Source organism: Oncorhynchus mykiss, chromosome 19 (genome assembly GCF_057628025.1).
Source record: "Oncorhynchus mykiss isolate SJ-2025 chromosome 19, ASM5762802v1, whole genome shotgun sequence".
NCBI classification, from domain to species: domain Eukaryota; kingdom Metazoa; phylum Chordata; class Actinopteri; order Salmoniformes; family Salmonidae; genus Oncorhynchus; species Oncorhynchus mykiss.
Window position 1 is genome coordinate 67,610,876 of NC_143040.1, and position 14,118 is coordinate 67,624,993.

Consider the following 14,118-nt stretch of genomic DNA (forward strand, 5'->3'; position numbering starts at 1 on the left):
TACAGGACACACAGAGTGCTTCTAAGAGCAAGATATAGGACACACAAACGTTCATGCCAGCAGGTAGGCTAGTGGTTAAAGCGTTGGGCCTGTAACCAAAAGGTTGCTTGATTGAATCCCCGAGCTGACAAAGTAAAAATCTGTTGTTCCGCCCCCTCAAGTTGGCTGGACGTCCATTGGGTGGTGGACCATTCTTGATACACACGGGAAACTGTTGAGTGTGAAATGCTTTGCATTTCTTGACAGACTAAAACCGGTGCGCCTGACACCTACTACTATACCCCGTTCAAAGGCACTTAAATCTCTTGTCTTGCCCATTCATCCTCTGAATGCACACAATCCATGTCTCCATTGTCTCACGGCTTAACAATCCTTCTTTAACCTGTCTCCTCCCCTTCATCTACACTGATTGAAGTGGATTTAACAAGTGACTTCAATAAGGGATCATAGCCTGGATTCACCTGGTCAGTGTATACTATGGTGTGATATGAAACACATCAACTTGTCAAGCACGTACAAACTGTAAAAACCTTGTTTCAGTGACGTTACACTCAAGCAGATTTTGATGACATGGGGACGTATCCTTGGCACAGTGTAAAACTGTTCTGTGTAGTGTGTATACAAGATATAGCTACAGATGTAGGATCTTAATTTGATCAGTTTTTTGTTGCTGAGAATTTTCCTGCACCACATGACATGTAGATGAGCTTTGTGATTTAAATAAATTCACTGAAAACCCACACTAACACGTTACTGAAAAAACACGTTACTGAAAACACGCACTAACACGTTACTGAAAACACACACTAACACACGTTACTGAAAACCCACACTGACACACGTTACTGAAAACACATGTTACTGAAAACACACACTAACACATGTTACTGAAAACACACGTTACTAAAAATACACACTAACACATGTTGCTGAAAACACACATTACTGAAAACCCACACTAAGACACGTTATTGAAAACCCACACTAACACACATTACTGAAAACCCACACTAACACACGTTACTGAAAACACACATTACTGAAAACCCACACTGACACACGTTACTGAAAACCCACATTCACACACGTTACTGAAAACCCACACTAACACGTTACTGAAAACCCACATTAACACACGTTACTGAAAACCCACACTAACAGACGTTACTGAAAACCCACATTAACACACGTTACTGAAAACCCACACTAACACACGTTACTGAAAACCCACACTAACACGTTACTGAAAACCCACACTAACACACGTTACTGAAAACCCACATTAACACACGTTACTGAAAACCCACACTAACACGTTACTGAAAACCCACACTAACACGTTACTGAAAACCCACATTAACACACGTTACTGAAAACCCACACTAACACACATTACTGAAAACCCACACTAACACACGTTACTGAAAACCCACATTCACACACGTTACTGAAAACCCACACTAACACGTTACTGAAAACCCACATTAACACACGTTACTGAAAACCCACACTAACAGACGTTACTGAAAACCCACACTAACACACGTTACTGAAAGCCCACATTAACACACGTTACTGAAAACCCACACTAACACACGTTACTGAAAACCCACATTAACACACGTTACTGAAAACCCACACTAACACGTTACTGAAAACCCACATTAACACACGTTACTGAAAACCCACATTAACACACGTTACTGAAAACCCACATTAACACACGTTACTGAAAACCCACATTAACACACGTTACTGAAAACCCACACTAACACGTTACTGAAAACCCATACTAACACACGTTACTGAAAACCCACATTAACACACGTTACTGAAAACCCACACTAACACGTTACTGAAAACCCATACTAACAGACGTTACTGAAAACCCACATTAACACACGTTAATGAAAACCCACACTAACACACGTTACTGAAAACCCATACTAACAGACGTTACTGAAAACCCACATTAACACACGTTAATGAAAACCCACACTAACACACGTTAATGAAAATACACACTAACACATGTTTATATTAAGAGTATTGCACTTTTATGTAGCCTACTTTTGGCCAGCTAACAGCCTAATCACCGATCAACGTTATGGACTAAACATTGAAATCCTATTGCTGCAGGATTATTTTGCTGTGACAATATAGGTCAAATTAAGATCCTCCATCTGTATCTCTCTATCTTTCATAATTTGGGGTAAATGGAAAAATTAGCCTTAGGCCTTCATGGGAACATGAAGCCATTACTCTCTATACAGCCCTATACCACATTATGGTGTGGGAACATGACGCCATTACTCTCTATTACAGCCCTATACCACATTATGGTGTGGGAACATGAAGCCATTACTCTCTATTACAGCCCTATACCACATTATGGTGTGGGAACATGACGCCATTACTCTCTATTACAGCCCTATACCACATTATGGTGTGGGAACATGAAGCCATTACTCTCTATACAGCCCTATACCACGTTATGGTGTGGGAACATGAAGCCATTACTCTCTATTACAGCCCTATACCACATTATGGTGTGGGAACATGAAGCCATTACTCTCTATACAGCCCTATACCACATTATGGTGTGGGAACATGAAGCCATTACTCTCTATTACAGCCCTATACCACATTATGGTGTGGGAACATGAAGCCATTACTCTCTATTACAGCCCTATACCACATTATGGTGTGGGAACATGAAGCCATTACTCTCTATTACAGCCCTATACCACATTATGGTGTGGGAACATGAAGCCATTACTCTCTATTACAGCCCTATACCACGTTATGGTGTGGGAACATGAAGCCATTACTCTCTATACAGCCCTATACCACATTATGGTGTGGGAACATGAAGCCATTACTCTCTATACAGCCCTATACCACGTTATGGTGTGGGAACATGAAGCCATTACTCTCTATTACAGCCCTATACCACATTATGGTGTGGGAACATGAAGCCATTACTCTCTATACAGCCCTATACCACGTTATGGTGTGGGAACATGAAGCCATTACTCTCTATTACAGCCCTATACCACATTATGGTGTGGGAACATGAAGCCATTACTCTCTATACAGCCCTATACCACATTATGGTGTGGGAACATGAAGCCATTACTCTCTATACAGCCCTATACCACATTATGGTGTGGGAACATGAAGCCATTACTCTCTATTACAGCCCTATACCACATTATGGTGTGGGAACATGAAGCCATTACTCTCTATTACAGCCCTATACCACATTATGGTGTGGGAACATGAAGCCATTACTCTCTATACAGCTCATACACAGACATATAGGAACACTGTCCCCATGTAGACAATCACATGTGCAACCACAAATGGTTCCCACCCAAAACAGTGCTCTGCTGATGAGCTAATAACAAAGAGTATAGACCAAGGACCTACACCTATATTCTAGCTGTCAGAGAAAATCCCAAAACTCCTTGACATTTTTGCAGACACTCTTATCCAGAGCAATTAGGGTTCGATACCTTGCTCAAGTACAAATCAAAATATTTTTTTGCCTAGTCAGCTTGAGGATTCAAACCAGCAACCATCCAATTATTGCCTAAAGTCTCTTAACCACTAAGCTACCAAATTATTGTTTTGGATTTGACAGCTCCTCGGAGGCAGTGAATGCACAAATAGAATCTGCAGAGACTCCCTACCGTAGTTCTTTGTATTCAGGTAGGTTGTTCAGGCCTTAGTGTAGGCCTATAGGACGCTAAATAACAACAGAACCGTCCCAAAATACAATTCACCCGCAGGGCACAGGATTTATTTGACACTTAGGCCTGGTCATTTTCAACACACAAAGGCCATAACCTTACAATATTCCTCCTCCGCCCATGAAATAACTGTGAGCTGAGAACTGTCATTTGTGTGTCAGAGCTCCCAGTCTTTTGTCTTTGCTATTCTGTAGGCGTGTTGTTGTTGTTGACTGATCTCCCATAATGATGCAGCTAGATCAGTCAATAACTGGCTAAGTATATGGCCTGTACAGGAATATGTGTGTGTTTGTGTGTGTGTGGGGGGTGGGGTGGGGGTGGGGGGGGGGGTGGGGGGTCTCGTTTCCATGACAACATTGCTATTAAATGCAGGCCATCCAATAAAGGATATGGATAGGTGTGTACAGAATGATAATTAATAGAATAGAGTAGAAGGAAAAACACATGGATTCTATAGTTCTATATTATTCTATAGAATACCCTACCCATTGAAATTTTTACGGGTTTATTGTGGCTGTGATCTTTCACAAATAACTGATTTGTCTATTGTGTAAATTCAATAATGCATACACGAGGACAAGCATATTACATGGATATTACTCTATTAAAGTAGCATACCATGCTGTGATTAGGCCTTTTCATTTATAATATTTCGTCCAGATTTCGTCTAGATATTTCGTCTAGATCGTGAATTTATTCACATCCACATTATTATAAAGGCAACGGTCTGACAAATGACGCGGCTTTGCAAACCCAACACATGCTCAATTGCTTACCTCATTTTTTCTCCTGTTCAATTAGACGATGACATGAAGAAATTGACATATACCGGTTTTTCCCTCTCAGACCGTTTGTAAAGCAGAATGTTCTAATTCAATATAACTAAAAGATCATACGCCAATGTTCACCAATTATGTATGGCTGTCGGCAATGCAGTCAGTCTGATTCTGAAATACAATGCGAGGAACCGAACGTTCTCCCTTTCTCTCTCAAAAGCTTTGCACTCCGTTTATTGTCTTGCATCCTTAATTCCATGTTCAAATGATGGTCGTGGTTGTCTCAAGAAGACGGGGGATTGTGGCTGACAGCAGCCTCCGAGTTGCCATATTTCCACCGTATTCGTGGTGTTTTGGCAAGGTGGAGATTTTATAAAATAGTTGACCACAGCGTGCAACCGGTCCAATGCTGCCCGCTTGAGACGACCGCCTATAACTGCATCATCTCGCGCTCTATCAGAACAATGGAATTATATAAGAAAGTCACTTATAATAGTCTACCAAGCCTAAATTGGATTTATATCACACCTTTTCTTTCCCAATCATTACATACTTTCAACACACCCAAAATAAACTGGAATTTCAAAACGTCAATCAAAAAAAGATGGCAAAAAAAGTCAGTCTCAAAGATTTGAAGGAATTTCAGTCTTTACTGTCAAACAAATGGATACTGTACTGTGGAAAAACTAAAACATTTTACATTCCCTCTGAATGGTTGTGTTCTGCGTCAGTTTTCATATACTCAAACAAAGACCCAAACAAGGACAACAACTTATTGTTTTAATAATTTTTTATTAGAAAATTATTCCATCATGGTTACATTGTTATGGTCACATGTCAAACATCTGCATTTATCCAATCATTATGTTTGGTGCTGAAAAAACAGGGCTACTTTCAGGAGGCAAACGTTTCAGAATGTTGCTGATAGAAATGTAATGAATAGTGCTGATGCGATTCTTTAACCTACCAGTCAGAAAGGTCTGATTGTTCTCTACATAGTATATTTCTCTCTGAACGTTCCACAATATTGAGCCCTGTTGAATGCAGCCCATGTATAACCAATGTCATGCATGCCCTGGAAACGTTTCAAAATGACTTTGTATTACTAAAAAAACAAACCCCAGATGAAGGAACAGTTCAGTCCAGACATTACCAGTGTGGTACAGATCACTCTTGCTGTGATTACTTTTGCCCGGGTGTGAGAAAGATATCAATATGCATGACGTGTTTTGTTCATGAATATTCCAAGTTAACAAGAAGCAGGAGTCAAGGTCAGTATGGTAGCTAAGTCACAGGTTTAAGAGAGATATCTCTCCTTTAAGCCTTGGAGTGATTAAAAAACAGCTGTAAATATCACAGAGTGGACCTTTTTAATAAGCTTTGGAGTAGTGATTCCTTGCAGGTGGCAGAACGCATGGTAGCATTACCAAGCCGAACCGAGCTGTACTGAGCTAGCCTGGTTACACTTCCACCATAGTTGTCGGAGCCATGCTGAAAAGGACCCTGGGAAAAGATAATATCAAGCCAGCCCGGTACGGTTTGGTTCGGCAGTATAGTGTGACAAGGGTATTGCAGAGGAAACAATTACAGTGCAATGGTCTGATTTAGTACAAACCTTTTATTTACAGATCTAGTCTGAGACAGGAAGAGAAGGGAGACTCAGGAAGGAAGTGACCTCGGCAGCAGACAATATATAACAGTGCAGTCCAAATAGGTTTGAAACAGAGGAGTCTGGTGGAAGGAGCTATAGGAGGCCAGGCCCAATGTAAAGACTGGAATATAATTAATGGAATGGTATCAAAAACACATCGAAACCACAAACATGGAATCCTCATTAGACTCCATTCTATGAACTCTATTCCAGCCATTACAATGTGTCTGTCCTCCTATAGCTCCTCCCACCAGCCTCTTGACACAGAGTTCAACTTCAGCTCTGTCAAGCACAGAATATCCTCCAAAAATGATGCTTTTCAACAGGTGTAAATAATAATAGATTTTGTATTTGTTTTTAAAGGGCTCTTTGAAATGCCGGTGGGATACTTTACCATATTACAGTTTGCAGAGTAATGAAGTCGTTGCAATACCTCAGGAAGCCAGACGATGGCAGTAGAGAGTTGAACATCGTCATATTTCTATGTAGTCTCAGAATTCGTCTCTCCATTGCACACTTGGCCTATTAACCAACTGCCTGTGGTAAACCTGCTGCATTCATTGTAAAATACACATCACGTGATGAAATATTGTGTAATCATAGGAGTATTTGTTATTTTACTTTATCAGCATCAGTTTGAACCATATGTATGTGCTTTCTGTATAGACCAAATGCCCATCATCAGTAGAAATCTTTCTTTTTGTCTTTCCAAGGCGGAGTGGTATCTGTAGTAGGCCAGAGAGGCTACCATAATGACATAGGGAAGACATTGAACTCCTACTTTTCTATTGGTTTCCTGAGCTGTGAAATATACAAAGCAAAGGAGAAAGACGGAACGATAAAAAACAAAACATTAGGTACTGCCTGTTGTATCTTCCTTTTGTTGCGATGATCTTCGCCCCCCAACCCATCCACCCACCCATGACCCGCCCCGCCCCGCCCTCCAACAATCCAATCCTATGAACTAACCTAGGATCAGCTTGTCCTGCCCAAATCCTATCCTAAACTATTAATGGGAGAAATGCAAAACTAGGTGCGGGTCTAGGGGCAACTTCCTCCTACTCCAATAAGCTCATTGGGATCCATATACAGGAAAGCCTCTGGGGCTGCATCCCTTCCCTTCCCCACCCTACCCAGATCCATAAAGAAACTGCATGTCTGTTGCCCCAAAATGTCTGCCTCACACTATTCGCCACTGCATGACGCTCATGTCCTTGCCCCCGGTGGAAACCAGGCAACTGTCGTCAAACAGGAAGTTCACATTGGTCACATGACTGCTGTGTCCGCCATAGACATGACTGGGAGCCTGAAAGGAGAAAAAAATCCTCAATCAATCAAACAAAAATGCAACCAATGGGCTCATGTAATCTTCACAGGCTCTTCTCAATGTATATATTGAATAGATTTTAAAAAAATCTTACCCGAAATTGACAGCAGGGGTATGAGAAAAGGCAGACTTTTCCAAAGTCGTCTCCTGTGACAAGCAGCTGCTTCTCATTAGATCTGGAGACTGCGTTGATGTCAGTCCCGTCAGAGCCATCAGGCCATAACCCTGTGGACCAGAGTTATAGTATTGGTCCCATTATGTTATATTCTCCTATCTCTGCACTCTGCACACAATGTGAATGGCCATACGGTCACACATCCAGTCCAATTATTGGCAAAAAAGCTGATCTGACTGGTCAAAAGACCAGTTAGTGGCGAAAAGATCAGAATTGGGTTGCCTGTTTAAACGCAGCCTATGTGTCCAGCAAATAGATTCTCCAGCTGCTTCAACAAATAGATTCTTCAACAAATAGATTCTCCAGCTGCTTCAACAAATAGATTCTCCAGCTGCTTCAACAAATAAATTCTCTGGCTGCTTCAACAAATAGATTCTCCAGCTGCTTCAACAAATAGATTCTCAAGCTGCTTCAACAAATAGATTCTCCAGCTGCTTCAACAAATAGATTCTCCAGCTGCTTCAACAAATAGATTCTCCAGCTGCTTCAACAAATAGATTCTCCAGCTGCTTCAACAAATAGATTCTCCAGCTGCTTCAACAAATAGATTCTCCAGCTGCTTCAACAAATAAATTCTCTATCTGCTTCAACAAATAGATTCTCCAGCTGCTTCAACAAATAGATTCTCCAGCTGCTTCAAATAGGTTATCATGCTGCTTCAGTAAATAGATTCTCCAGCTGCTTCAACAAATAGATTCTCCAGCTGCTTCAACAAATAGATTCTCCAGCTGCTTCAACAAATAGATTCTCTAGCTGCTTCAACAAATAGATTCTCTAGCTGCTTCAACAAATAGATACTCCAGCTGCTTCAACAAATAGATTCTCCAGCTGCTTCAACAAATAGATTCTCCAGCTGCTTCAACAAATAGATTCTCCAGCTGCTTCAACAAATAGATTCTCCAGCTGCTTCAACAAATACTTTCTCTAGCTGCTTCAACAAATAGATTCTCCAGCTGCTTCAACAAATAGATTCTCCAGCTGCTTCAAATAGGTTCTCATGCTGCTTCAGTAAATAGATTCTCCAGCTGCTTCAACAAATAGATTCTCCAGCTGCTTCAACAAATACATTCTCTAGCTGCTTCAATAAATAAATTCTCCAGCTGCTTCAACAAATAGATTCTCCAGCTGCTTCAACAAATAGATTCTCTAGCTGCTTCAACAAATAAATTCTCCAGCTGCTTCAATAAATAGATTCTCCAGCTGCTTCAACAAATAGATTGTCCAGCTTCTTCAACAAATAGATTCTCCAGCTGCTTCAACAAATAGATTCTCCAGCTGCTTCAATAAATAGAATCTTCAACAAATAGAATCTTCAACAAATAGATTATTCAACAAATAGATTCTCCAGCTGCTTCAACAAATAGATTCTCCAGCTGCTTCAACAAATAGATTATCCAGCTGCTTCAATAAATAGAATCTTCAACAAATAGATTCTTCAACAAATAGATTCTTCAACAAATAGATTCTTCAATAAATAGATTCTCCAGCTGCTTCAACAAATAGATTCTCCAGCTGCTTCAATAAATAGATTCTCCAGCTGCTTCAACAAATAGATTCTCCAGCTGCTTCAACAAATAGATTCTCCAGCTGCTTCAACAAATAGATTCTCCAGCTGCTTCAACAAATAGATTCTCCAGCTGCTTCAATTAATAGAATCTTCAACAAATAAATTCTCCAGCTGCTTCAACAAATAGATTCTCATGCTTCTTCAACAAATAGATTCTCATGCTTCTTCAACAAATAGATTATCATGCTTCTTCAACATTGCTCACCAAAGACTTGGAAGCCCAGGGTGCAGGTGGAGGTGGCCCAGGGGATGTCCCGCGTGGTCTCCACACTCACCACCTGTTTACACACAGACGGGATCCCTGGAACGACATACAGCTGATTGAAACGGGGAGGTGCTACCTGAACGTGTCCAATAAGAACACAGAGTTTAATTTTCAATTTCAATAAACCAAACAATACTTACAATAGAGTATCTCATAGTCTCCTGAGTTGGACACCAGGTACTGAGAGTCCACTGACCAGTCTAGATGGGTGATGAAGCTGGAGTGACCCTGAGAGAGAGAGAGAGAGAGAGAGAGAGAGAGAGAGAGACAGAGAGAGAGAGAGAGAGAGAGAGAGACAGAGAGAGAGAGAGAGAGAGAGAGAGAGAGAGAGAGAGAGAGAGAGAGAGAGAGAGAGAGAGAGAGAGAGAGAGAGAGAGAGAGAGAGAGAGAGAGAGAGAGAGAGAGAGAGAGAGAGGAGAATCAGCTATAGTCGGATGGATGACTCAGCTTGTTATAAACCATTATGCACTATGCCATAAGTGCGCATAATTTAGCATGTCCTCCTGGTTTGAGGCCGAGGAGAAGAGGGGGTAGGTCCTAAATATAAAAGGTGCTCACCGAGCACTTTCCCAATCTGCTGTATTTCCTGCCACTCTCCCCCACTACGTAGATATAGATGTAGTTATCGTGAGAGCCGATCGCCAGGAAATTACCATCTAGGAATAAGAACAGGAGATTAGGTTACAACATGGCCTGCATCAGTATTACAACATGGCCTGCATCAGTATCACAATATGACCTGCATCAGTATCACAATATGGCCTGTATCAGTATCACAATATGGCCTGTATCAGTATCACAATATGGTCTGTATCAGTATTACAATATGGTCTGTATCAGTATTACAACATGGTCTGCATCAGTATTATAATATGGTCTGTATCAGTATTACAACATGGTCTGTATCAGTATCACAACATGGCCTGCATCAGTATCACAATATGGCCTGTATCAGTATCACAATATGGCCTGTATTAGTATCACAATATGGTCTGTATCAGTATAACAACATGGTCTGTATCAGTATCACAACATGGTCTGTATCAGTATCAGAACATGGTCTGTATCAGTATTACAACATGGTCTGTATCAGTATCACAATATGGCCTGTATCAGTATCACAATATGGTCTGTATCAGTATTACAACATGGTCTGTATCAGTATCACAATATGGTCTGTATCAGTATTACAACATGGTCTGTATCAGTATCACAACATGGTCTGTATCAGTATCACAATATGGTCTGTATCAGTATTACAATATGGTCTGTATCAGTATTACAACATGGTCTGCATCAGTATCACAACATGGTCTGTATCAGTATCACAGTCAACCTGTAACTGTTAGGATGTTCTCATAGTAGGCCTACTGTCGACATCTTGGTTTCACATCAGACAGGTTATAATGCGTTATGATGCAGCTGTGAAGCATTACATGTATGGCGCCCTTATATTTTCTTACAACCATCTGATAATGATCCTGACTAAATAACAACCATGTATTGATCCTGACTAAATAACAACCATGTATTGATCCTGACTAAATAACAGCCATTTATTGATCCTGACTAAATAACAACCATTTAATGATCCTGACTAAATAACAGCCATTTATTGATCCTGACTAAATAACAACCATTTATTGATCCTGACTAAATAACAGCCATTTATTGATCCTGACTAAATAACAACCATTTATTGATCCTGACTAAATAACAGCCATTTATTGATCCTGACTAAATAACAACCATTTATTGATCCTGACTAAATAACAGCCATGTATTGATCCTGACTAAATAACAACCATTTATTGATCCTGACTAAATAACAACCATTTATTGATCCTGACTAAATAACAACCATGTATTGATCCTGACTAAATAACAACCATTTATTGATCCTGACTAAATAACAACCATTTATTGATCCTGACTAAATAACAACCATTTATTGATCCTGACTAAATAACAACCATTTATTGATCCTGACTAAATAACAACCATTTATTGATCCTGACTAAATAACAACCATTTATTGATCCTGACTAAATAACAGCCATTTATTGATCCTGACTAAATAACAGCCATTTAATGATCCTGACTAAATAACAGCCATTTAATGATCCTGACTAAATAACAACCATTTATTGATCCTGACTAAATAACAGCCATTTATTGATCCTGACTAAATAACAACCATTTATTGATCCTGACTAAATAACAACCATTTATTGATCCTGACTAAATAACAACCATGTATTGATCCTGACTAAATAACAACCATTTATTGATCCTGACTAAATAACAGCCATTTATTGATCCTGACTAAATAACAGCCATTTAATGATCCTGACTAAATAACAGCCATTTAATGATCCTGACTAAATAACAACCATTTATTGATCCTGAATAAATAACAGCCATTTATTGATCCTGACTAAATAACAGCCATTTATTGATCCTGACTAAATAACAGCCATTTAATGATCCTGACTAAATAACAACCATTTATTGATCCTGAATAAATAACAGCCATTTATTGATCCTGACTAAATAACAACCATTTAATGATCCTGACTAAATAACAACCATTTATTGATCCTGACTAAATAACAACCATTTACGGATCCTGACTAAATAACAACCATTTATTGATCCTGACTAAATACAACCATTTACGGATCCTGACTAAATAACAACCATTTATTGATCCTGACTAAATAACAACCATTTATTGATCCTGACTAAATAACAACCATTTACGGATCCTGACTAAATAACAACCATTTATTGATCCTGACTAAATAACAGCCATTTATTGATCCTGACTAAATAACAGCCATGTATTGATCCTGACTAAATAACAGCCATTTATTGATCCTGACTAAATAACAGCCATTTATTGATCCTGACTAAATAACAGCCATTTATTGATCCTGACTAAATAACAGCCATGTATTGATCCTGACTAAATAACAACCATTTATTGATCCTGACTAAATAACAGCCATTTATTGATCCTGACTAAATAACAACCATTTAATGATCCTGACTAAATAACAACCATTTATTGATCCTGACTAAATAACAACCATTTATTGATCCTGACTAAATAACAACCATTTATTGATCCTGACTAAATAACAACCATTTATTGATCCTGACTAAATAACAACCATTTATTGATCCTGACTAAATAACAGCCATTTATTGATCCTGACTAAATAACAACCATGTATTGATCCTGACTATATAACAACCATTTATTGATCCTGACTAAATAACAGCCATTTATTGATCCTGACTAAATAACAACCATTTAATGATCCTGACTAAATAACAACCATTTATTGATCCTGACTAAATAACAACCATTTATTGATCCTGACTAAATAACAGCCATTTATTGATCCTGACTAAATAACAGCCATGTATTGATCCTGACTAAATAACAACCATTTATTGATCCTGACTAAATAACAGCCATTTATTGATCCTGACTAAATAACAACCATTTAATGATCCTGACTAAATAACAACCATTTATTGATCCTGACTAAATAACAACCATTTATTGATCCTGACTAAATAACAACCATGTATTGATCCTGACTAAATAACAACCATTTATTGATCCTGACTAAATAACAACCATTTATTGATCCTGACTAAATAACAACCATTTATTGATCCTGACTAAATAACAACCATTTATTGATCCTGACTAAATAACAACCATTTATTGATCCTGACTAAATAACAACCATTTATTGATCCTGACTAAATAACAGCCATTTATTGATCCTGACTAAATAACAGCCATTTAATGATCCTGACTAAATAACAGCCATTTAATGATCCTGACTAAATAACAACCATTTATTGATCCTGACTAAATAACAGCCATTTATTGATCCTGACTAAATAACAACCATTTATTGATCCTGACTAAATAACAACCATTTATTGATCCTGACTAAATAACAACCATGTATTGATCCTGACTAAATAACAACCATTTATTGATCCTGACTAAATAACAGCCATTTATTGATCCTGACTAAATAACAGCCATTTAATGATCCTGACTAAATAACAGCCATTTAATGATCCTGACTAAATAACAACCATTTATTGATCCTGAATAAATAACAGCCATTTATTGATCCTGACTAAATAACAGCCATTTATTGATCCTGACTAAATAACAGCCATTTAATGATCCTGACTAAATAACAACCATTTATTGATCCTGAATAAATAACAGCCATTTATTGATCCTGACTAAATAACAACCATTTAATGATCCTGACTAAATAACAACCATTTATTGATCCTGACTAAATAACAACCATTTACGGATCCTGACTAAATAACAACCATTTATTGATCCTGACTAAATACAACCATTTACGGATCCTGACTAAATAACAACCATTTATTGATCCTGACTAAATAACAACCATTTATTGATCCTGACTAAATAACAACCATTTACGGATCCTGACTAAATAACAACCATTTATTGATCCTGACTAAATAACAGCCATTTATTGATCCTGACTAAATAACAGCCATGTATTGATCCTGACTAAATAACAG

At 38.5% G+C, this 14,118-nt stretch overlaps 2 protein-coding genes across 13 annotated transcripts in view; both read right to left on the reverse strand.

Moving 5' to 3' along the window:
• evla (Enah/Vasp-like a) overlaps positions 1-4,985 on the reverse strand; it is a 66,398-nt gene extending 61,413 nt beyond the window's left edge. For 2 of the 5 annotated variants that reach the window (XM_090211581.1, XM_090211573.1), the window contains exon 1: positions 4,532-4,973. In XM_090211581.1, coding sequence (XP_090067707.1) covers positions 4,532-4,536 — 5 coding nt within the window. In that variant the 5' untranslated portion in view covers positions 4,537-4,973. Of the gene's footprint in view, positions 1-4,531 lie in introns of all 5 variants that reach the window. The other 3 variants (XM_090211582.1, XM_090211574.1, XM_090211578.1) reach the window with 3 other exon arrangements.
• A 318-nt stretch (positions 4,986-5,303) lies between these two features.
• LOC110498199 (echinoderm microtubule-associated protein-like 1) overlaps positions 5,304-14,118 on the reverse strand; it is a 113,683-nt gene continuing 104,868 nt past the window's right edge. For all 8 annotated transcript variants that reach the window (XM_090211587.1, XM_090211588.1, XM_090211586.1 and 5 more), the window contains 5 exons: positions 10,075-10,172; positions 9,657-9,744; positions 9,457-9,552; positions 7,604-7,734; positions 5,304-7,488 (listed from right to left, as the gene is read on the reverse strand). In XM_090211587.1, the coding sequence (XP_090067713.1) occupies positions 7,363-7,488; positions 7,604-7,734; positions 9,457-9,552; positions 9,657-9,744; positions 10,075-10,172 (539 nt within the window). In that variant the 3' untranslated portion in view covers positions 5,304-7,362. The remainder of the gene's footprint in view (positions 7,489-7,603; positions 7,735-9,456; positions 9,553-9,656; positions 9,745-10,074; positions 10,173-14,118) is intronic.